This window comes from Rhinoderma darwinii, chromosome 6 (assembly GCF_050947455.1).
Source record: "Rhinoderma darwinii isolate aRhiDar2 chromosome 6, aRhiDar2.hap1, whole genome shotgun sequence".
In the NCBI taxonomy this organism is placed as follows: Eukaryota; Metazoa; Chordata; class Amphibia; order Anura; family Rhinodermatidae; genus Rhinoderma; species Rhinoderma darwinii.
The window spans coordinates 116200594-116227290 of NC_134692.1; the positions used below are offsets into that span (position 1 = coordinate 116200594).

The window sequence follows — 26697 nt, forward strand, 5'->3', positions numbered from 1 at the left end:
ATGTATGGAGGCATCTCCCCTAAAAGCATCTCCATACACACAGAGTTCAGTCTTTGCACCAGTGTGCATGAACCCTTATAGTGATCGCTTCTTTCATTTTATGATAACTTCTGCAACAATTACAGAAAATAACAAAAGAACATTAAAGGGGTTTTTCAGTCCTCAAAAAATTGATGGCCTACTCTCAGGATAGGCCATCAATATCTCACCGGACGGGTTCCGACTCCTGCCACCTCCGCCGTTTTAAAGGAGCCGCAGTGCTCGTAGGACTTGAAAACCCCTTTAAATTAGCTCCTCGGCTTGACATCAATAGAGTTGACATGTCATTCCCATACTTAGACTTCGTTCACACCTCCGTAGGGACTCAGTTCATGGGTTCCGTCTGAGCTTTCCGTCAGGAGAACCCGTGACTGGAATCCAAACTGACTACGGTATTAATTCCGTCAAAACATTGGAACCCTTGCACAGTGGTGACAAACGGAAACCATTTGCATGGGATCCGCCACCATTGAAATCAATGGTGATGCAAACAGAAACCTATGGTTTCCGTTTGTTTCAGTTTGGATTCTGTTCATGGGTTCCCCTGACGGAAAGCTCCAACAGAACCCATGAACAGAGTCCTGACGCAGATGTGAACGAAGCCTTGAAAGCATTTTGTTTAAATCGAATCCCCATGATATTGTGGTGGGTGCAATTGTACAGTATCTTACATTACCTTGATCATAGAGAGGGGGTAGATATTTTAACCTATTATATAAGCATGTAAATAAATTCAGCCCCAGGACCCCTTTCTTCTGGACATTGATGGGGTGTATACTTGTTCATGGAAGCCCACATTATTTAGACGTATGTTAGACATGTAATAAAAATCTATCATGGACAACCCTTAAAATCAATCAAATACCTTCCCATAATGTCCACATTCCAAAAGTACATCAAGAATGAAAAAAAGTTAATAGCAGAACACAATAATGAAGTGAAAATGTAACTTAAATGGAAATTCAACCTTTAAAGGCTAAGTACAAAATTGAAAACTTTTTTTTTTTAATACAAATGTCTATCAGTGTGTTTGGTGCAACTTTCTAATTACTTTTTATTATAAAATATTTACATTTTTTGAAATACAGCTGCTTTGTATCCTGTATACAGAGCAGCTGTATCATGCGCTAAGATCTGAATCTGTCAGGTCAGTGTGTTTATAACTTAGATGTGATCGGTAACAGCTCGACCCACTGGACCCGTCAGTGCCCCTGACCTGACGGATTCAGGTCTCAGCGCAAGATACAGCTGCTCTTTATACAGGATACAAAGCAGCAGTATTTCAAAAAGTAAAAATAATTTTTAATAAAACGGAATTACAAAGGTAACACACTGATAGACATTTGTATATTTGTATTTTTATACCGTTCTGGGTGTATGTGCAGCGTAGGTTCCCACCTTACAGAGGTCACCTTGTCGTGGCAGGTGGGCAAACACTTTTTGATCAAAATGTGCACTAAGAACCTCCCTATTTGTAAGTAGATTTAGCAGTAATGCATATTTATTTATATTTAGTGGTTTAGGTGGCATTAGTGTCCGCAGTGTGCTTTCACCATTTCTTTGTCTGCTGTATATTTGCAGTCACAGGTGTTTTTGCACCTGCATACACGTTTTGTATCATTTTGTTGGAATGTGCTGTTCAAATTTTTGTCGTGTTTATGTGATTCATATATGTGGGGTTAGTGACTGCCTCCATTTTTGTTCTTGCACTCCTCCCATTCTGCCCTGGGTGATTTTAATTAGTTTAATGCTGGTTTCTACCATCCCCAGATATATATGTAGGCTTAGTCCCAGTTTTGGGTGTATGCGCAGAGTAGGTCCCCACCTTACAGAGGTCGCCTTGTCGTGGTCACCTTGTCCCTATTTGTAAGTAGATTTATCAGTAATGCATATTTATTTATATTTAGTGGCTTAGGTGGCATTAGTGTTCGCAGTGTGCTGTCGCCATTTATTTTTCTGCTATATATATATAAAAAATCGTTTTCAAAGGTGTACATAGCCTTTCATTTTTTCTCAAGCAGACATGTCAAAAGAAGACGACTACAGTGGGAGATCTCAGCTTATGACCCTCACTGATGTTATCTGATGATATACAGTATATATGTAATGTCCGAAGAGAAATGTAGGAGAATTGCCCTTTAAGGATGATAATGCCAGTTGCAGAATACACTAGTGACCAGTGGCGTAACTACCGCCGTAGCAGCCGTAGGAGCTGCTACGGGGCCCGCGGCATGAGGGGGCCCGTGTCGCCCACCGGCACGGGCCCCCACCATGGCCGCAGGCTCCGCTAGCAGCCGCTATGGCTGCTACAGCGGGACGCCACTGATCACTACGGCAGAGCAGGGAGGTATCTCCCCGCTCTGCCATTAAACAAAAGACAAGTATCCCCTATCCACAGGACAGGGGATACATGTGTGATCGCTGGCATTGATAGGGAGAACGGGGGACTGAAAGTCCCCTGAAGTTCTCCATCACAAACCTCGGACTTCCGAGTTCTGTGTCGGCTTCTCCATAGAAATGAATGGAGCGCCGGTCGCGCTTGTGCGCATGCTTGACCAGCGCTCCTTTCATTTTTATTGAGCTGCCAACACAGACGCCGGAAGTCAGAGGTTAGTCATGGAGAACTTCAGAGGACTTTCAGTCCCCCGTTCTCCCTATCAATGCCAGCGATCGCACATGTATCCCCTATCCTGTGGATATGGGATGCATGTTATTTGTAGGACACAACAACATTGTAGGTCGCATTTTTTTGGGGGGTTGGGGACGCTGTATGGCGTTCTCTGCAGGGGGGGCGCTGTATGGCGTTCCCTGCAGGGGGGGCTGTATGGCGTTCCCTGCAGGGGGGGGGCGCTGTATGGCGTTCCCTGCAGGGGGGGCGCTGTATGGCGTTCCCTGCAGGGGGGCGCTGTATGGCATTCCGTGCAGGGGGGGCGCTGTATGGCGTTCCCTGCAGGGGGGGCGCTGTATGGCGTTCCCTGCAGGGGGGGCTGTATGGCGTTCTCTACAGTGGGGGCTGTATGGTGTTAGCGCCATACAGCCCCCTCTGTAGAGAACGCCACACAGTCCCCCCTGTAGATAACGCCACACAGTCCCCCCTGTAGATAACGCCATACAGCCCCCCCTGTAGATACAGTGGAGGAAATAAGTATTTGATCCCTTGCTGATTTTGTAAGTTTGCCCACTGTCAAAGTCATGAACAGTCTAGAATTTTTAGGCTAGATTAATTTTACCAGTGAGAGATAGATTATATAAAAAAAGAAAAGAAAATCACATAGTCAAAATTATATATATTTATTTGCATTGTGCACAGAGAAATAAGTATTTGATCCCTTACCAACCATTAAGAGTTCAGCCTCCTCCAGACCAGTTACACGCTCCAAATCAACTTGGTGCCTGCATTAAAGACAGCTGTCTTACATGGTCACATGTATAAAAGACTCCTGTCCACAGACTCAATTAATCAGTCTGACTCTAACCTCTACAACATGGGCAAGACCAAAGAGCTTTCTAAGGATGTCAGGGACAAGATCATAGACCTGCACAAGGCTGGAATGGGCTACAAAACCATAAGTAAGACGCTGGGTGAGAAAGAGACAACTGTTGGTGCAATAGTAAGAAAATGGAAGACATACAAAATGACTGTGAATCAACATCGATCTGGGGCTCCATGCAAAATCTCACCTCGTGGGGTATCCTTGATCCTGAGGAAGGTGAGAGCTCAGCTGAAAACTACACGGGGGGAACTTGTTAATGATCTCAAGGCAGCTGGGACCACAGTCACCAAGAAAACCATTGGTAACACATTACGCCGTAATGGATTAAAATCCTGCAGTGCCCGCAAGGTCCCCCTGCTCAAGAAAGCACATGTACAGGCCCGTCTGAAGTTTGCAAATGAACATCTGGATGATTCTGAGAGTGATTGGGAGAAGGTGCTGTGGTCAGATGAGACTAAAATTGAGCTCTTTGGCATTAACTCAACTCGCCGTTTTTGGAGGAAGAGAAATGCTGCCTATGACCCAAAGAACACTGTCCCCACTGTCAAGCATGGAGGTGGAAACATTATGTTTTGGGGGTGTTTCTCTGCTAAGGGCACAGGACTATTTCACCGCATCAATGGGAGAATGGATGGAGCCATGTACCGTCAAATCCTGAGTGACAACCTCCTTCCCTCCACCAGGACATTAAAAATGGCTCGTGGCTGGGTCTTCCAGCACGACAATTACCCGAAACATACAGCCAAGGCAACAAAGGAGTGGCTCAAAAAGAAGCACATTAAGGTCATGGAGTGGCCTAGCCAGTCTCCAGACCTTAATCCCATCGAAAACTTATGGAGGGAGCTGAAGATCCGAGTTGCCAAGCGACAGCCTCGAAATCTTAATGATTTACAGATGATCTGCAAAGAGGAGTGGGCCAAAATTCCATCTAACATGTGTGCAAACCTCATCATCAACCACTAAAAATGTCTGACTGCTGTGCTCGCCAACAAGGGTTTTGCCACCAAGTATTAAGTCTTGTTTGCCAAAGGGATCAAATACTTATTTCTCTGTGCACAATGCAAATAAATATATATATAATTTTGACAATGTGATTTTTTTTTTTTTTTTTAATATAATCTATCTCTCACTGGTAAAATTAACCTAGCCTAAAAATTCTAGACTGTTCATGTCTTTGACAGTGGGCAAACTTACAAAATCAGCAAGGGATCAAATACTTATTTCCTTCACTGTAATGCCATACAGTCCCCCTTGTAGATAATGCCATACAGTCCCCCCTGTAGATAACACCATACAGTCCCCCCTGTAGATAACGCCACACAGTCCCCCCTGTAGATAACTTCACACAGTCCCCCCTGTAGATAACGCCACACAGTCCCCCCTGTAGATAACACCATACAGTCCCCCCTGTAGATAACGCCATACAGTCCCCCCTGTAGATAACGCTACACAGTCCCCCCTGTAGATAATGCCATACAGTCCCCCCTGTAGATAACGCCATACAGTCCCCCCTGTAGATAACACCACACAGTCCCCCCTGTAGATAACGCCACACAGTCCCCCCTGTAGATAACGCCACACAGTCCCCCTGTAGATAATGCCACACAGTCCCCCCTGTAGATAACGCCATACAGTCCCCCATGTAGATAACGCCATACAGTCCCCCTCTGCAGATATCTACAAAGGGGGCTGTATGGCGTTCTCTACAGGGGGGGGCTGTATGGCGTTATCTACAGGGGGGCTGCATGGCGTTATCTACAGGGGGGGGCTGTAAAAAAGGCACTATCTACAAGGGGGGGTTGTGTGACTCCCAGGGGAGGGGGGGCCCCAGTCAAAAGTTTGCTATGTGGCCCAGTCTTTCCTAGTTACGCCCCTGCTAGTGACAGAGTAAAAATCAGTATTTACCAGTTTCCAATGACTGGTCTAGCCGTGTAGGACATAATGTGGGGGACACATGCACCATATATCCCTGTGTGTAATGTGTTCTGTATTATACCGATATAAACAAAGATCCTGTGGGAACGCTCGTGAGCCAGACATTCACAGTAACCGTACCTTGCAGCTAAACATTTTTGCTCTGTTTTGGAAAACTGATGCCTTTCATCGAGAAGACTTTATAGAGCGGTTTCTCCAGTTGAAAGGTTATAGTGTGGTCATAATGACTTTAAATTGCATTTCCTTTCTCCCAGGCTGAAAGTGCCTATCTCTTGGCATTTCTCGAAAATCCCTGGTCTCTGCCCATATATGGCATTATATCTTCCTAGATGTCATACCAAGCTCCCGGCCATTATTTGCTAAATGCTCTCATACACTATGACAGCTGCCTACATTTTCTGTGCAGCGTGTATGTATGATCAGAAGACATGATTTTAACTGAGATTCTTAAGTGCAAACTAAAAGAAGAGAATAGAAATGACTACTTGCTGATCTCAAAATGTAGTTCTTTATTTATACTATATTTATACTGTATATTGCTATATTTATACTGTAGAATATGCATTGTATTCCTTAAAAAGGCACACCACACGCATAATAGACGTCCGAACCTGCCAATTTCAGCGGAATCGGTCGTCAACTTTATGTGTATGGGGACCTTCTGACTTCCCCAATGGCTGGTGTAGGGAGAACGGACATGTTGGATTTTAGCATGTTCGATCTTTTGTTTCCGTGGGAGATAAGCCACTGCCACAGTGTTAAGGCAGTGGCTTATTCCTCTCTAAACATATAAACCTGAGTGAAGTCGAGAGAAATAGCTGTTGGCTAACCGCTATCTCATGTGTATGGGCAGTTTTAGACTACGTTCACACGTGACGTTTTTGTGAATTTTCGGGCAGATTCCGTGCAGTACAATGCAGGTGAATGGGGTGTTACAAAACGCCATTCATACAATGCAGAAAAAGTCCTTTATGATAAGGTGTTTTTTTTGTTTTTGTACAATCCTTTAATACATATTTCACATGATATAAGCATCAGTATTTCATTTAAACAGATCAATAGAGACCCAATGGCATACCCTGGACCTTCCCAGCCCTAGTAGGAGAAAATCATTAAAACAATGCTCCCCGTGTTTACAATTACAACCCCCCCCCCAGTGAACTCAGTTTACTCCATCAATGGCTGAGAGTAAGGGACTGTTCACATCAGCATTGGGCTTCCGTTTACCTTTCCGTCAGAGAAACCGATGAACGGAAAGCCAAAAGGAAACCATAGCTTCCGTTTGCATTATCAATGATTTCAATGGTAATGCTTCTCTTGCAGTTGGTTTCCGTCTGTTTCCATTCCATAAGGTTTCAGTTTTTTTTAGTTGAAACAATAGCGTAGTCGACTACGCTATTGTTTCCGTGATAAAAACAGAAACTTTAAGTAACGGTAACAAACAGAAACCAACTGACACATAAGCATTACCATTAAAATCATTGATAATGCAAATGGAAGCTATGGTTTCCTTTCGGCTTTCCATTCATCGGTTCCTCCGACAGAAAGGTTGAACGGAACCGATGAACGAAAGCCCAACGCTAATGTGAATGCAGCCTTATGGGGCCAATATTGGACCCTAAAGAAATGTATATGGTATACATATATGTATTGTTACATGTATCTTGAATGGAAAGACCTATAAATAATATTATTTCTTGAATATTTGGCCACAAATTAGAAACATTTGTGCAGAAATATGCAGAAACGGCTCATTCACTGCAGATAAAATGTGGATTTCACTTATCTAAATTATATTTTTAGGGCTTGCCCACAAGTTGCGAAATTGCTGGGTTTTTTCCGTCCGGAATTGTGGACAGAAAAAACTCAGCAGAATAAAGTAGCAGCAAAGTGGATGTGATTGAATCCACACTCTGCGTAAATACTGACCGGAAAATTCCGCAGCATGTCAACTGTATTTGTGTAAATTTTGCTTATTTGTTGCGGGAATTCCCCATTGAATTTAGTGGGAGCTAAATCCCGCAACAAATAGCAGTTGTTGCATTTTTGGCGGCGGGTTTGCAGCGATCCCGCCGCAAAAAACGCAACTCATACAAAAAAGCCTGATACTTACCCAGAAGTCTGTGTTCCTTACTCCAGCACGGCCTCCTGGGATGACAATTCATCCCATGTGACCGCTGCAGCCAATGTGATGAAACGTCATCCAGGAGGCCGGCCTGGGTGACGTCAGAAGGCCGGCCTCCTGGGAAGACGCTTCATCCAAGATGACCGCCATGGCAGCCAATCACAGGCTGCAGCGGTCTCCTGGGAAGAAATGTCATCCGAGTAGGCCTGCCTGCTAGCAGTTTTCCAGCAGCGGACATTCCGGGCCAAAAACTGCACCACAGTTTGGTGTGGTTTTTCGCCCGGAATTCCTTGTGGCGCACAGGACGGATACGCTGCAAGCTTTTACGCAGCATATCCATTCCGTGTGAACTCAGCCTTAAAGTGTGTAATCACCTTTGAGAACTATTTGAAGGTTTTTTTTTGGGACTTTATTATTTATTGCCTATCCTTAGGATAAGCTATTAATATTTGATTGATGGGTCAAACTCCCATGTGAATGCAGCCTTATGGGGCCAATATTGGACCCTAAAGAAATGTATATGGTATACATATATGTATTGTTACATGTATCTTGAATGGAAAGACCTATAAATAATATTATTTCTTGAATATTTGGCCACAAATTAGAAACATTTGTGCAGAAATATGCAGAAACGGCTCATTCACTGCAGATAAAATGTGGATTTCACTTATCTAAATTATATTTTTAGGGCTTGCCCACAAGTTGCGAAATTGCTGGGTTTTTTCCGTCCGGAATTGTGGACAGAAAAAACTCAGCAGAATAAAGTAGCAGCAAAGTGGATGTGATTGAATCCATCCCCGCTGAACAGCAATGATGGCCCTTCAATGTTTACTCAAACACAGCGCCGTACATATGGTGGTAGTTGTGTCTGGTACTACAGCTCAGTCCCATTCATTTGATGTCTGATTATCTGAATTTTATTGTATATATAAACTGTAATATGTTTAAGGTGACCAAATGCTTTATAGCGGTTGTGCCACGATAGACATTTATCACCTATCCACATTGTAGGTGATAAATGTCTGATCGCTAGGAATCCCATTTATCACTAGACTGGGAGTCCTGAGCCCCCCCACCCACACCAAATCTGTACACCGCACACCGCTCTGCTACATTACATTACCGAACCCTGAACTGCTTGAATCTGCTACGTCATTATCTTGGTATATGTTATAGACATAGTACTTATGGTACATGCTGTTACTCGTTGCAAGTGTATTTCCAATCTCCCTATTGTTTGGTTCCCCTTCCGCTGAAGTTATCCAGAGAATCAACCACTGGGCAAGTTAGAGGCGCCTAAGTCCTGGTGCTAGATGAGTACCTCGACCTTAAGCAAGCTCATGGAAAAGGGGGTGCTATAGGTGAATTGTGCCGCTCAGTTGTTCTTTTCTCTGGGAATCGTAGGAACTAGACCGTAACAGTCTGCCGATGTCCTACATGCATGGATAGCTCACTGAGGGCATCTAGACTGCTGTGAATTATAAAGTCGATTTATCTTATGAGGAGTCCACTGAGCTATTTCTACATCACTGGGAAAATAGATTGTTATATTTAAGATTTACGAATGACATGGAACTGAGCTAATATTAGACTCCCAGAAACCCACGTTTTTGCTGTGGTATTAAGCTTTAATTAGACATAATACATTGTATTTAATAGGGATCCGCCTTTAGAAAAGCACTAGTAGATTATGAACATGATTCATCTCGTATCACTTAGGGTTCATTCGTTCAATATCATAGACAAGTAGTAAACATTATGGCAGGGACCCACAATGAATTTACATTAGACTACGATGAATGACACTGTTTTACGCTGAATATACAATGTCTGTTCATGAAGTTGCACAAAGAAAGTGGGGTCATGTATGCAAGAACTTTTTCTGGATGTCTAAAAATATGTCTAACCTGTGCCTCATATACAAAGAAATGTCTCCAACTGTAACAGGAATATGTTGCACACAAAACCACATCTAACTATTGCTATCATACATTTGTGACACTTATGTGTACTCGAAAATGTCAGAATATTTTATGCATATGTCACAAAATAGGTAACCCCAAGCATTGGTCAGAGGACCTTTACATTTCCCTATGTTAGTTTCCAATGTGTAATTTTGCATTAAAGAATAAAAAAAACAGCTAATAATATGAAAAATATAGATCATGTGACAATAATATTGATTGTACTTACGTGCACAGAATGGACTGATCTTCACGGTCTGTGAAAGAAGAAGCATAAGATGTTAGATATAAAAGTATATACTGACTATTATCGTCCCATTTTATACTTAAAGAGGCTCTGTCACCAGATTTTGCAACCCCTATCTGCTATTGCAGCAGATCGGCGCTGCAATGTAGATTACAATAACGTTTTTATTTTTAAAAAACGAGCATTTTTGGCCAAGTTATGACCATTTTTGTATTTATGCAAATGAGGCTTGCAAAAGTCCAAGTGGGCGTGTTTAAAGTAAAAGTCCTAGTGGGCGTGTATTATGTGCGTACATCGGGGCGTTTTTACTACTTTTACTAGCTGGGCGTTCTGACGAGAAGTATCATCCACTTCTCTTCAGAACGCCCAGCTTCTGGCAGTGCAGACACAGCCGTGTTCTCGAGAGATCACGCTGTGTCGTCACTCACAGGTCCTGCATCGTGTCAGACGAGCGAAGACACATCGGCACCAGAGGCTACAGTTGATTCTGCAGCAGCATCGGCGTTTGCAGGCAAGTCGATGTAGCTACTTACCTGCAAACGCTGATGCTGCTGCAGAATCAACTGTAGCCTCTGGTGCCGATGTGGCCGACACGATGCAGGACCTGGGGCAGGAAGTGAGTGACGTCACAGCGTGATCTCTCGAGAACACGGCTGTGTCTGCACTGCCAGAAGCTGGGCGTTCTGAAGAGAAGTGGATGATACTTCTCATCAGAAAGCCCAGCTAGTAAAAGAAGTAAAAACGCCCCGATGTACGCACATAATACACGCCCACTTGGACTTTTACTTTAAACACGCCCACTTGGACTTTTGCAAGCCTCATTTGCATCAATACAAAAATGGTCATAACTTGGCCAAAAATGCTCGTTTTAAAAAAATAAAAACGTTACTGTAATCTACATTGCAGCGCCGATCTGCTGCAATAGCAGATAGGGGCTGCAAAATCTGGTGACAGAGCCTCTTTAATAACAAGATCTATATTGGTAACTGGCTTAAAGAGTCCATACAACTTCTATACTGACTGCAGAAAAATGTGTGCAACATTCTGGTGTCCATAAAGGGGACCTTTTACAAGGTAATATAAGTTTAACTGGTTTACTGACCTGAATAGCGCTGTCTCCCTTATTCCAGCACTATTTTTCTTTTTATCCTGGACCCCCCGGTTCCAGAGTTATGGCCCACTGTTAAGCTGGCTCCCTATATGCTAATATGCTGTAGTTAGCCAACAGGGCATGAATTACCCTCTGATTGGTCAGCATCAGAGGCAGGGAAGCTAGCTCCACCCCGTTTGCTTTCTACAGCAAATTAGCACACGGGGAGTCAACACAACAGTGGGCCACATCTCTGGTACGGGGGGGGAGTTGCAGGAAAAAAAGAAAAATAGTTCTGGAATCAGGGAGACAGCGCTGTTCAGGTCAGTAAACCAGTTCAACTTATATTACCTAGTGACAGGTGCTCTATAAGGGAACTGGACCTGTAAGACACCGAATCAAGGCTGTGACTTTCCTCTTGTCCTGCACATCCTCTGAACTATACAAGGATTAAGTCTGGCCATAGATATGAAATCTATTGTCTATGGGTACAGTTAAATGTACCTTGATATTTCACTTGTCAAAAGAAATAAGGATTGAACAGGCTATATTACTACCTGTTTAATCCAGGTGTCTGACATCTTCTCACCTGGACATGCAAATGGAAGATTTAAGGAAGCCATCTTATGTCTATTGCCAGCTTTGATCCCCTTAGGTTTAACATTTCCACTTAATAAAATGAACGGGATCCATCATCATGAATCTAATGCGCACGGCAACTGCTGCAAATATATATCATTCAGTTCTGCTCCACAGTCAAGTTTTATGGTTATAGCTTTTTTTCTGGCAAAGCTGGGTGATAACCAATATATATACCTCAAAATGGTTTTAGGCCGGCTTTCTTTGTCTCAATAATATTAGTTATGCAGTGATAAACTAATTGCCAAGAGAGTCACTAAAAGTTAGTTCATGCAAATTGCCCCTATGTAAAACTACATAACAAGGCAAATTCACCAAGTCCAAGACATATATGTAAAACTACATAAAAAGGGAAATTCACCAATAAGGAGTCTTGGGTGACAACCTTTGTTGCACCTGTAACTCAAGGTATATGGAGAATTTTTTGTTTTAGTTGCGAATGTTTTTTTGAAATATAGAATTGACCATTTCTGCATTTATTCAATTGGTTCTATGGTTTTATAGAAATATAGCTGTAATAAAAGGGCACTATTAGTGTTCCAACATGTAAAGGGTGTTTTAATATAGATATAAAAAAATTCTGAAGGACAAACTGTGTTGCAGGGGTCCATGACTTGAGCACTGGCCAAGCCGGATGCAATTTTTAATTCTCCATGGGGGATTGTTCTTCTTACTATTTTTATCCTGCATTGTTTTCTCATCATGTTTTGATGTGTCTGGAGATGACTTTATTACTGTGACAGATGATAGTGTTTTTTACATGGAAAAGTTTCAGTCCATTTATATTGAAATCTAGTGTTTCTTTTGGAAATGTGGCCAGAACGGTTTACCCTCAGGGTATGTTCACACGGCCTATTTACGGACGTAATTCGGGCGTTTTTGCCCCGAATTACGTCTGAAAATAGCGCCTCAATAGCGCTGACAAACATCTGCCCATTGAAAGCAATGGGCAGACGTTTTGTCTGTTCACACGAGGCGTATATTTACGCGCCGCTGTCAAATGACGGCGCGTAAATAGACGCCCGCGTAGAAGAAGTGACCTGTCACTTCTTTGGCTGTAATTGGAGCCGTTATTCATTGACTCCAATGAATAGCAGCGCTAATTATGGCCGTAATTGACGCGGCGTTCAAGCGCCTGCACATGCCGGTACGGCTGAAATTACGGGGATGTTTTCAGGCTGAAACATCCCCGTAATTTCAGCCGTAACGGACGCCCTCGTGTGAACATACCCTCAAAATCACATAGTAAGATAGCGTGTATCCTTCAGCTTGTATAAATTGCAGAACCATTAAAGCGGTTTTCCCACGGGGGACATTTATGACATATCTACAGGATATGTCATAAATGTCAGATAGTTGCGGGTCCCACCTCTGGGACCCGCACCTATCTCTAGAACGGGGCCCCCTAAACCCCGTTCTACCTCTTTGTGTGTCGGCTGATTTCCGACCATGAAGGTAAAAACAGCGTAACTCGCCGAGCTACGCTGTTTTCGTAAGCCCCATAGAACTGAATGGTAGTTATGGAAACAGCGTAGCTCGCATGCTACGCTGCTTCCATAACTGCTATTCACTACTATGGGAGTTACGGAAACATCGTAGCTCAGTGAGCTACGCTGTTTTTGTAACTCCCGACCATAGAGTCAGGAAGTGGCTGGGAGTCAGTGGCCGGGATTCACTGGCAGAAAAAGGTAGAATGGGGTTTAAGTGGGTCCCGTTCCAGAGGTAGGTACGGGTCCCAGAGGTGGGAAGCTGCACCTATCTGACATTTATGACATATCCACAGGATATGACATAAATGTCCCTCGTGGGAAAACCCCTTTAAATAAGAGTTATTCACTATATCTGTTTCAGATAATCCTGGAGTTTTGGGCAGTGCTAATACATCAAAGTTCCATTGTGGTTTCCACTTGGATTCATTTTTCAGAGAAAGACCGGAACAATTCCCAAGAGATCGCTTCCTAGTTTTTCCAGAAAAAAAAGAAAGCAAGTGGAAACTGTGAGAGCTCAACCTTAAAGGGGTTGTCCGAATTAGACAATTAATTTATGTTACAAGAGTCACCCAATGATAGGCTAATCACATGGTTTTCTGCTGCTGGAACTCCCATCGATCAGTTATAACATGTTCAATTCCGCTGCAGCGCCACCACAGGGAAAATTAAGTATTACATGGTGTCCATTGAAATCAATAAGCTGCCCGAGTAATGCATAGATACAGTGGCGTAAATACCTCCGTAGCAGCCGTAGCGGCTGCTACGGGGCCCGCGGCATGTGGGGGCCCGTGTCGCCCGCCGGCACGGGCCCCCACCATGGCCGGAGGCTCCGCTAGCTGCCGCTATGGCTGCTACAGCACGACGCCACTTAACACTACGGCAGAGCAGGGAGGTATCTCCCCGCTCTGCCATTAAACAAAAGACATGTATCCCCTATCCACAGAATAGGGGATACATGTGTGATCGCTGGCATTGATAGGGAGAACGGGGGACTGAAAGTCCCCTGAAGTTCTCCATCACAAACCACGGACTTCCGGGGTCTGTGTTGGCAGCTCCGTAGAAATGAATGAAGCGCTGGTCGCGCTTGTGCGCATGCGTGACAAGCGCTCCTTTCATTTTTATTGAGCTGTGCAGACGCCAGAAGTCCGAGGTTAGTCATGGAGAACTTCGGGGGACTTTCGGTCCCCCGTTCTCCCTATCGCTGCCAGCGATCACACATGTATCCCCTATCCTGTGGATAGGGGATACATGTCTTTTGTAGGACACACTGTAGGTCAGATTTTTTTGGGGGGTTGGGGCTGCATAGCGTTACCTACAGGGGGGGCTGTATAGCGTTACCTACAGGCTGCTGTATAGCGTTACCTACAGGTGGCTGTATAGCGTTACCTACAGGGGGGGCTGTATGGCGTTAGCACCATACAGCCCCCTCTGTAGATAACGCCATACAGCCCCCACTGTAGATAACGCCATACAGAGTCCCCCCTGTAGATAACGCCATACAGCCCCCTTTGTAGATAACACCATACAGCCCCCTCGGTAGATATCTACAAAGGGGGCTGTATGACGTTATCTACAGGGGGGACTCTGTATGGCGGTCTCTACAAGGGGGGCAGTATGGCGTTCTCTACAAGGGGGGCTGTATGGCGTTATCTACAGAGGGGGTGTATGGCGTTCTCTACAGGGGGGCTGTATGGCGTTATCTACAGAGGGGGCTGTATGGCGCTATCTACAGAGGGGGCTGTATGGCGCTATCTACAGAGGGGGCTGTATGGCGTTATCTACAGAGGGGGCTGTAAGGAGTTATCTACAGAGGGGGCTGTATGGCGCTATCTACAGAGGGGGCTGTATGGAGTTATCTACAGAGGGGGCTGTATGGCGTTATCTACAGAGGGGGCTGTAAGGAGTTATCTACAGAGGGGGATGTACGGTGTTATCTACAGGAGGGCTGCATGGCGTTATCTACAGAGGGGGCTGTATGGCGTTATCTACAGAGGGGGCTGTATGGCGTTATCTACAGGGGGCTGTATGGCGTTATCTACAGGGGGACTGTATGGCGTTATCTACAAGGGGACTGTATGGCGTTATCTACAGGGGGGGCTGTATGGCGTTATCTACAGGGGGACGTATGGCGCTATCTACAGAGGGGGCTGTATGGCGTTATCTACAGGGGGGCTGTATGGTGCTATCTACAGAGGGGGCTGTATGGCGTTATCTACAGGGGGGCTGTATGGTGTTTATACAGTGGGGGCTGTATGGCGTTATCTACAGGGGGGCTGTATGGCGTTATCTACAGGGGGGGCTGTATGGCGTTATCTACAGGGGGGGCTGTATGGCGTTATCTACAGGGGGGCTGTAAAAAAGGCACTATCTACAAGGGGGGGTTGTGTGACACCCAGGGGAGGGGGGGCCCCAGTCAAAAGTTTGCTATGGGGCTCAGTCTTTCCTAGTTACGCCCCTGCATAGATAGATGCTCTCTGTGGCTGCTCTCTGCAATGCTATTTAATGGTTCTACTGAATCCGCTCTATTTACTACCATAATAGGTTATTTAACATTGGTTTTCTAAACCAGTCAACCCCAGTATATTGAATGAAATTCAATGCATTGAATTGGAATAGTTTATTAACAACCCTGTCTCATATTGTGTGTGCCCCGGAGACAAGCTAACCGCAGGGGTCTTGCTGCTGGTAGGCCCATTATCAGAAATGGAGACTTTGCATGAATGCTTATTTTCAGGGAGGGTTGTAGCTATAGCGGGTGCAGACATAGAAGTTGCACCAATATATATGGTACATTGTAGTTGGGGACAGATTTTGAATTGTGGTTCAGGCGCTTCAAATTATGTCTGTGTTTTTAGGAATAAGGAAACATTGCAGGACAGCTCTTGAAATCATAGGTGTCCAACAATTGCCATATATGCTTTTGGTCCTCCAAGGTAGAGAGCTATAAGTGAAGTTGCTCTCAGCTTTAGCTAATAGAAAGAGGTCCTGATCCGCTACCCCCCCCCCTTTTAGCTCAGCAAGCATCAGTTTACCACAATAAAAGGAGTTGTCTAAACGTTCAACCCCTTTAAATATCTAGTTAACTGCCAAATAACTATATAATACCCTATCTACCACATCATTTGTATATATACTGTAACTATAAATATATCTCTTTGTACAATACCCTACAGCAGCGACATAGCTATAGGGGTCGTAGCGGTCGCAATTACGACCGGGCCCCTAAGCCTGCCACGCAGCGCGCTAATGATTAAATAAATTCTCCGGCGCTTCCTGGTTACGGGCCGGTCTCCTTAGACGTCACAGTCACATGGTGCACTCAGTGTACCATTTGACCGTGACGTCACGTGAGGGACGTCCAGACAGTGTGGAAGAGCCGGTGCGGAAGATCCTGCAGGTAAGCTGCAGAGGGGGGCCCGTAATGTATTGTATTGTATTGTGCTTTCTGAGTTTGCGGTGGAGATGGAGGGCCGTTAAATTATAGCCCCCCTCTCTCCACCGCAAACTGCACAATGCAATACATTACAAACTGTGGGTTGCGACCCTCTGGGGGGTTGTGTGAAGACCTTCGGGGGGTCGCGAGTCACTCACCGAAGTCCTGGTTTCATCCAATGCTGGAGCAAGGAGCTGACGGCTCCTTGCTCAAGCATTTACTGTGCCCTGAGCGGCTCGACACAGACAGGCACGATGTAGTGATGTCATTGCGCTAGTCTGCGCCGAGTCACTCATAGCACAGCCCAAAGGAGGAGAAGGATCCTCCACCCGGCATGGGAACGGGGATAGGTAAGTAATTTTATTCGTTTTCTAGTATGCACATATGGCTGCATTATACTTTATGGGGGGCTGATATGGTGGGGCGGCATTATACTGTGGGGGGCTGATATGGGGGGACATTATGCTAGAAGCCATGACTAAGGCACCGCTCACACTGCCACAATCCCTCCATTGTACTCTGGGACTATCTACCTTCATTGCTATTGTTTTTATTTTTTCATTGATAAATAAAACTTGGAAATAGTTTCCTATTTTAAACAGACTCAAAGGACGCAGCGCTGGATCCATTTCTTTGCCTTTTTCTACATTTATACGTGTGCCGACACGAGGACCCGTGCGCGATTCCATACATCTGTGATAAGGTGAGCTGGAGGAACCCTCCCATTTTTTCTTTTCTAGTATGCACATATGGCTGCATTATACTTTATGGGGGGCTGATATGGTGGGGCGGAATTATACTGTGAGGGGCTGATATGGGGGGACATTATACTGTATGGGGGCTGATATGAAGGGCATTATACTGTGGGGGCTGATATGGGGGGCATTATACTGTATGCGGGGATGATATGGGGGACATTATACTGTATGGAGCGCTGATATGGGGGGCATTATACTGTGTGGGGGCTGATATGGGGGAATTATACTGTATTTGGGGCTGATATGGGGGCATTATACTGTATGTGGGCTGATATGGGGGTATTATACTGTATGGGGAGCTGATATGGGTGCATTATACTGTATGGGGGAAGCTATGGGGGGCATTCTACTGTATAAGGGGCAGCTATGGGGGCTTAATACTGTTTGGGGCAGCTATGGGGAGCATTATACTGTATGGGGGCATTATACTGTGTGGGGACAGCTATGGGGGCATTATACTGTGTGGGGGCATTATACTGTGTGGAGGCAGCTATGGGGGCATTATTATACTGTGGGGGCAGCTATGGGAGCATTATAATGTGTGGGGGCAGCTATGGGGGCATTATACTGTGTGGGTGCAGCTATGGGGGCATTATACTGTGTGGGGGCATTATACTGTGTGGGGACAGCTATGGGGGCATTATACTGTGTGGGGGCATTATACTGTGTGGAGGCAGCTATGGGCGCATTATTATACTGTGGGGGCAGCTATGGGAGCATTATAATGTGTGGGGGCAGCTATGGGGGCATTATACTGTGTGCGTGCAGCTATGGGGGCATTATACTGTGTGGGGGCATTATACTGTGGAGGCAGCTATGGGGGGCATTATACTGTGGGAGCATTCATGGTGGCTGTTGGGCTAGGCGACTGGGCATAGGCACGCGCAGGGGTCTGGTGGTGTTGGGGAGGGGTAGGGGGGCCCAAGCTGAATTCATGCACCAGGGCCCATGAGCCTTTAGCTACGCCCCTGCCCTACAGAGTTATTAAACAGGGTCCACACTGCGTCAGGAATGCTCTTCCATAATATAGTCAAAATTTAACATACATTTTTATGATCTCTAGGTATTTGTGTGGTGTAGCCAAGCTTAGGGCTTGATGCCAGGACACCATATATGTGCATTCAATGTTGTTGTATTTTGGCATCATGCCTAGTAGTTGTACATGTACCACAAGAAAAGCCTTTGAAGAATGAAGTGAATACTAGTGTTGTCCTCAAGTTTTATAACAAGCCGTATTCTGCTCTTCCTGAATGATTCCGCATGTTTCCCGCTTTGTCAATTACAATTTAGAGTATCACTTACACCACGACTTGGGTTCACACAGTGCAACAGAATTGCATAACTGATAAATTTTTAACATCAGCTATGAATACATTGTAATGTTTGAAAAACAAAACAGGTAACGCATTTCTCTACTCTACATTCAATTAATTCTGTTACATGGATCTAATCTATTGCAATCATCTCTGTTTTAACGCAAGCACACTACGCACGCGCTAAACATATCCATAGGGCTCCATTAGTCCAATCGAGGTCAAAAGAGTGCCCTTTTGACCTCCGTCAAGCTGGTATAAGTCGGTACACCTTTTTTTGTTTGGATGGACTAGCATAGTAAACGACGCCCTTCCATCTCGAGGGATCCCACAAAAAACATATACCGTGCTGTATACTTCTTTTTTAACATGAGAGTCTATGGGGTGACGTATGCCACTGAATGGCATACGTCACAGGTATACATTTAACGAATATGTCATGGGCTTTTCAATCGCCTTTTTTGACGCATACGTTAAACTAACACCATTACAGTTTATGGGCAATGTATTAGTTAAATGCATCCGTCGCCCATAGACTATAATGGTATCCATTTAATGTATATATGTAATGAACAGGGTTATGAGAGTGCATGACGTTTATGTTTAACGTATACTATTAAACTTTATGGTGACAGGTGCCACTGTTAAGGCATCCATCATAGCCTACGTTTAACGTATATGTCGCACATTTTTTCCAGCGTATACAATAAACATAGGCCAAAAATGTGATGTGCACAGAGCCTAAAATAAGTCTTAGGTTTCATGCACAACACAGAGCCTTTACTGCGGCATACAAAGTCCCTACTCCTCTAGAAAGAATGCTTTTTGAGTATATCTCCGTAGTACGGAATCTAGTGGTACAATCCACAATTTTTACAGATTCCGCATGAATCCATTAGAGAGGACCCCCATGTGCCTCCAAATGCAACCAAAACCATGGAGGTACAGTATGAGCCCATAGACTTCTATGCGTGCCGTATTACCTCTCTGTACAACTAGGAACTTGTACAGTGCAATAATACGATTGTGTGCACGAGGCTTTAGGATGGATATGTAGGTAGCAATTTTACAACAATCAGAATGAGAACATTGAATGCTATTTGCAAATGGTCAAAATAATTGGATTCATTCCATCAAACACTCTCATTATGGGACATTTGCATAAAAACTGATCATTATTATTGCTACAACCATCGCTGTGCCCATAGATCACTTCAGGGGCGTAGCTATAGGGGGTGCAGAGGTAGCAGTCGCACCCGGGCCCTGGAGTCCAAGGGGGCCCAAAAAGCCCTTAGCCGCAAAAGAAGACACCAGTATTATAAATGATATATGGTAGGTGGGGGCCCTGTTATAGAGTTTGCATTGTGGCCCAGGAGCTTCAAGTTACGCCTCTGCGTCACTAGTTACATAAGAATTCAGCAGCATTAGAAATAGGAAAGTGCAATGACACTATACATCCACTATATACTCAATATACAAATTAATATTATGCAATCGTTTATAACTCCAGGACCGAATGCTTAGATCAAATATGGGGATATATGAAGTCATCAGTGATTAGGTCCTGGGCCTAGGTATAGCCTGTGCACGGGGACTCCTCGAGCACTATTATCTACATGTATTATAACCAGTCCATATTAGCTCTTTGTATCTAGAATATCAATCACAAGTTGGTTTATTAGCTCATTTCTTCAGACAATGCTGTTTCTCAGGATGTATGCTGCCTATTCCCACTTGTGTTATCTCAATCAGTATCTAAATCATTTTTTGGATTTACTTATATCTCTCCGCACTCCACCCACATCCTGACCCTTCATCTGTTTTTCCACAGGGACCACTGTATGAAGATACTGACAGAGAAATGTCACATAGTCCCAAATCTCAGTCCTTACATCAGCAGTCACTGGGGAGTACATTTTTCCTAACATTCTGGGTCTTGAAACTAGGCGGCTGTTTATCAACCCAGATCAAAATCATGATTCCTAAATTTAAAGGGGCATTCATTGTTCAATGAAAAGATATACAATTTTCCAATAAATTTTCTGTATCAAGTACTCATATTTTCTAAGATCTCTGCTCGCTTTCATTTAATAGGAATCTTCATTGTTTACATGCAGAAGATTTTGTAAAAAAAGTCCTGGTCATGTGATGGGCACACAGGAGACAGAGCTGAATGTGTTCAAATTGAAATGTATTATTTTTTATTTTTTTTACTTTTACTTTTTACGATACAGCTTCTATTTATCCTGCATACATAGAAGCTGTATTGTTCTCTCTCAGCCGATTCCATCAGTTCAGCTGATTTGGCGGCTCGTCTGAAAGCTGGTCCTTCGTGTCTGTGACACACAGGATCCCGCTAATATCAATCACATCTCAGTTATGAACTTAGATGTGATAGGTTTTAGCTGGATACGGTGTGTCAGAAACAAGCAGGATCCACTTTCCGCCGAGCAGTCAGTTCAGCTGAACTGATGGAATTGGATGAGAGAGAACGATACAGCTTCTATTTATGGAAATAATGGAGTGGTTGCCAACCATGCGCAATACCGCTCCATTCATATGGGGCTCCCACCTCTAGATAGGTGATAAATATTGATAACTTTTTGTATGGTGAAAGGGGTGGACATAGACAGCAGAGGGCTCCTGGGCAAGATCAGTATACGGGCCCCTTGCTCCCCAATAGCTCATCATGGAGAACCCCCCTTTATATCTCTCTAATAATCTTCCAGTCATTGTGAGCAATGCAATTCATTACCTCCGTCTACTCTAGAGGAAGCTACTAGCTGCTTTTACTGGTGAACATTACATACAGCAATATAACAAATTTACCTCTAGTGGGTGGGGGGCGGTCATAGCATTTATTAATCTTTAGTGGTAACCAGATATATAACCATCAGAGTCATACGCCCATAGCCAGTCGCTCAGCAGCATGGGACGCCCGATGGTCTAACCACTCACATACAATAAAACCACCAGCTGGGACTTTAAACAATAGAAAACCAACAAACAAACGCCATCACCACACATATAAAACAGGGTGGGAGGGCGGGACGTAACTCTTCTATAGTCCAAAAAAAGGGGAAAGATGCCAAACCCTTAGGGGAGTAAGACTATATGCACTAGGAATGGGCACATGATCCTAGGACCACCAATTCCAAAAGGTTACCACCCCATAACCACCTATCACTTCCCCCATTTAAAATATGGCCTGTCCCTGTAGCCTTAACCCCTTCTAAACCTGTCCCTACTATGTATAAATCCGTGAGACAAAACTCCATGCAAATCTGTATAAAATTGGAAGCACAGAGTTACAGTATAGGCTTATAAAACATTGGGCGTAATCCTGGGGTATAATTCTATGTACTAAACAGTTTAATCTCTGCCTTTAATCTAAGATTTAGAAATCAATCATGTCCATCTATTGCTTCTTACACAGACCGACCCTAGAATGTCATGTATTTAATTTACAATGGTCCATGTCGTAAATTTGCAGGATGCCGCTTTTGGATAAAGCTTTGTGGTTATCTTTTATCTCATGATTCTCCTGGCTTTGAGAACAGCTACTTATGCCTAATCTCAAGCGTAATCTGACGTTTATCACAAGGATGTCGGCTTTTGGCAGCTTTACCATAAAAGGAGATAAATAGAAAGCAAAACTGATCAGACACGCTCTATGGAAATCTTTTTCATGTATCATTCTTTAGATGGAATGTTGCCGGTACAATATAAAATATAAAGTGTATGTGTTAATGGGGATCAGGTATTCATGTGTTAATGGATCAAGCAATCATAAAGCCATAATTAGAATAAGGGCTCCTGCTGATGGCAAAGCGTGTCCGTATTATGGACCCACAGGCAGTCCGTGTGCCATGGAAGACCATGGCTTTCGTAAAGCATGGTATTCTACCCTATAGGCAGTGCTTCTAGAGGAGAATACCTGTGAAATATAGCACGCAGTGGAGTATTGCACGATTTACCAAACATGTAAAATCAAAGGAACACGTGGAGGGGTCCCATAACAGCCTATGGGCTCTGTACTATGGATCTGTACAACAGGGATCAAAGCCCTAAGAATAAAGTTGTAATAAGATCCATCAGAAGGAGCTTGCTTGTTTATTAACAGCTTCTCAGTAAAACCATAATGTAAAATGCACTGAAAACATTTAACCGAAACTCAGTTCATATCTAGTTTTTCAGGCACATCGGAGGTATACGTCTAGAGAGTTCCCTAACATATGCCTCCGACATGTGTCACTGTATAGAATACAGTGGAATGTCGGCCATTGAATCTCATTGTAAAAGAAAACATATACCGTGCGGTATACTTTTTTTTACTGTGCCCCACTGCATAGAAAGTGTGGTAGACCATGCTTTTCTATACAGTAAAAAAAAAGGTATGCCGAGGCATACCGGCCCAGCGTATGTCGAAAGGGCAGTCATTCTTATGGCATACGCTAGGTTAATGAGGGCACGTCGGAGTATATTTCAGGGAATATTCCCAGCATATATCTCCGATGTGCCTGAAAAATGAGATGTGAGCTGAGCCTTAGATTTTCCATTTTGTGACAATATAGTTAATGTAAAACAAAAGTGGAGTTTCCACTTTTAGGGTATGTGCACACGCTAGCTGTCATTTACGTGTGAAAAGACAGACTGTTTTCAAGAGAAAACAGCTGCCTCGTTTCACACGTAAGGCTGGGTTCACACGACCTATTTTCAGACGTAAACGAGGCGTATTATGCCTCGTTTTACGTCTGAAAATAGGGCTGCAATACGTCGGCAAACATCTGCCCATTCATTTGAATGGGTTTGCCGACGTATTGTGCAGACGACCTGTAATTTACGCATCGTCGTTTGATAGCTGTCAAACGACGACGTGTAAATGGACTGCCTCGGCAAAGAAGTGCAGGTCACTTCTTTGCCACGTAATTTGAGCTGTTCTTCATTGAACTCAATGAAGCACAGCTCAAGATTTACGAGCGTCTCAGACGCCTCATAAATTACAAGGAGGAGCATTTACGTGTGAAACGAGGCAGCTGTAAACAGTCTGTCCTTTTCACACGTAAATGCCTCTCATCGTGTGAACATACCCTAAATGCTCCTCCTCGTATTTTGCGAGCCGTCTGAGACGCTCGTAAATCTTGAGCTGTGCTTCATTGAGTTCAATGAAGAACAGCTCAAATTACGTGGCAAAGAAGTGCCCTGCACTTCTTTGCCGAGGCAGTCCATTTACGCGTCGTCGTTTGACAGCTGTCAAACGACGACGCGTAAATTACAGGTCGTCTGCACAGTACGTCGGCAAACCCATTCAAATGAATGGGCAGATGTTTGCCGACGTATTGCAGTCCTATTTTCAGACGTAAAACGAGGCATAATACGCCTCGTTTACGTCTGAAAATAGGTCGTGTGAACCCAGCCTAAAGGGAATCTGGACAGACTTTTTTTTTCAGGTGCTCTTAGAATGCCTTAAGTAATGTATGGATTCACAAGTGCCAACCAAGGGTGGTAAGGGGTCGAAATAAAGTATGTGAATATGATCATGAACAAATGTGAACGCTCAAGTTGGAAATTCTAAGAGGGTTAATTTGACATTTATCTAAACTCCCATGAATCAGAACATTGCAAGGGAGTCTGGACACTGGATCCCACTTGGCGGTTTTGGGCAATAAAAGCTCACTGACACTGATAGGCATATTCTATTCTGTGCGTCCTTCTAGCTGGTAGTTCTTTAGGCATTTATTGGGTTTAGTTAACATGTAGTCTAAAAGGATTTAATGGGTGTTTATTTAGGACCACCTTTCATAGCAGAACCCTGACAGGAGGGTCATCCATTTCATTTTCTATTGCACAAGGACATCCCTTGCTTGATATAAGAGTTTCATTGTGTGTAATTGGAACAAAAAAAATCTCCCATCAGTTGCTTATACTGCCAAACCCAGAACGTCATTGGCTGCCATCCCTGCCACAATAACTAATTAAAGCCAAATCTCCTTCATATAAGCCAATTATACTGTAACAAAGTAACAAAGCTGACACGTCTTTTATATCAACTTCAAACCACAATCTGGTATATAACATAAAATCCACTTATAAATCATTACAATCTGCAGATGGATGCAATTCAGAGTATGTAGTCAGAATACTGAGAACAACTATGAACATTTTATCCCCTGTGGTTAACTATAAGGGGCCATATTTAATATGTCATTATATTCACATACATTCTACAGTATGTTAACTACACACATTTTTATATGTCAAGATCCATACACAAAGTATGAGTGTAAACCTTTTTGGCTCAAATTAAATTCTGACTTACATAGCTGAGGCTTTGTTACAATGTATCAATCTAATCCATACATATGAGCCACACACAACAGCAGCACCACTCTGTCTCCTATTATTAAAAGGGGTTTTCACGGGCTATATGGGCATCATAAAGGAGGGTCCCCCATTTCAGACCCCCTCTATGAGCTATAGCACAGAGCAACTGGACACTATGTAATACTAGCTTTCACCAGTAGTTGCCGATGCAGGGGATATGAGCAGCCACATGGACCTTCCTGATCAGTTGTTATTGCCAGAAGTCAGGGAAGCTGAATGTTTTCATTCACTGACAGTAAGATCTTGAAAATGATGAGGTTATATATACAGCATATTAACTTTTCTTTAAACAGTGGCTACGCTTTATTTACATTACAATAAAATACCCCTTTAACTTGATTTAATTAATTTTTATATAGAGATCTGGAATAGTTTATTGTAAGGGTCCTTTTACACTGCCAGTGTCTTCTGCCATTAAACGAGCACCGATTGACAATATAGCGCGTAGTCCCATATACATGGAGCAATCATTGTACTCTATGAGGATGAACCAAATTGATCATCCACCTACATTTTGCATCGTCAGCAGCACATCCGCTGCTTACACAGGGAGATATGCTGCTGACAATGCGATCAGCCGATAATGATGCGATCAGCGACAAACATGTTGTTAGATGATCGCCGGACCCTTTTACATGGGACAATAATCGGGAATGAGCATTCCATTCTCCCAATCATCGGCCTGTGTAAAAGAGCCTAAAGACACAGCTATAATATAAAGAACATAATAGTTTCCTTCTAATTGTTTAGACAAAAAATAAATTAGAGGAATTCACCAAAACGTTAACATTCATGGCCCATCCTTACAATAAATGTTTGATCGGAGGGGGTTTTGACCTCAGGGACCCCTGCCACTCGACACATTGAAGGCCCCATAGAGTCCCATTCATTGTTTATACAGGTACAGCAGCGTGTGCATATGGGCGGCTATGCCTGATACTGCAGTCCGTCCTAAAATCCCGTTGAGATTAATGGGACGAGATACTGTCTCAGGCACAGCCGCCCTTACGTGTAAACTTTGAGCGTCACGGCCCCTTCACTGTGCTGATCGTCGAGGGTATATGATATTGATAAAAATAATCAAAGACAGAGAAGAATGTTAATGACTTAAAGAGACTCTGTCACCACATTATAAGTGCCCTGTCTCCTATATAAGGAGATGGGCGCTGTAATGTAGGTGACAGTAATGCTTTTTATTTAAAAAAACGATCTTTTTTCACAAAGTTAGGAGCGATTTAAGTTTATGCTAATGAGCTTTCTTAATGCCCAAGTGGGCGTACTTTTAGGCTGGGTTCACACGTGGCGGAATTTCACTTGAATTCCGCTGCGGACACTCCACAGCGTTAATCCGCAGCGGAGCCGTTTCTCCATTGACTTCCACTTCTATTTAGAAGTGTTCGTTTAGACGATGCGTAAAATTCCGCTGCGGAGAATAGGCTGTGGAGCGGAATTTGGTGTCCGCAGCATGCTCTGTCTGTTGCGGACCAGTGGCGGACTGGTTGCGGACTCATGGCGGAATTTCTCCATTGACTTCAATGGAGATTCTAAATTCCGCAATGAAGTCCGCAGCTGTCATGCACATGTTATGTGTGCTGCGGATGCGTCTTGCTTTTTTGACATGACATTTCTTCATTCTGGCTGGACCTATGTATTTCTAGGTCTACAGCCAGACTGAGGAAGTCAATGGGGCTCCCGTAATTACGGGAGCGTTGCTAGGAGACGTCAGTAAATAGTCACTGTCCAGGGTGCTGAAAGAGTTAAGCGATCGGCAGTAACTGTTTCT

The 26697-nt window shown here is 43.8% G+C and overlaps 1 protein-coding gene across 2 annotated transcripts in view; it reads right to left on the reverse strand.

Annotated features, from left to right (window-relative positions):
- Positions 1-26697, reverse strand: part of MYH11 (myosin heavy chain 11) — a 90229-nt gene that overhangs the window by 39090 nt on the left and 24442 nt on the right. For both annotated transcript variants that reach the window (XM_075830157.1, XM_075830158.1), the window contains exon 4: positions 9790-9817. In XM_075830157.1, the coding sequence (XP_075686272.1) occupies positions 9790-9817 (28 nt within the window). The remainder of the gene's footprint in view (positions 1-9789; positions 9818-26697) is intronic.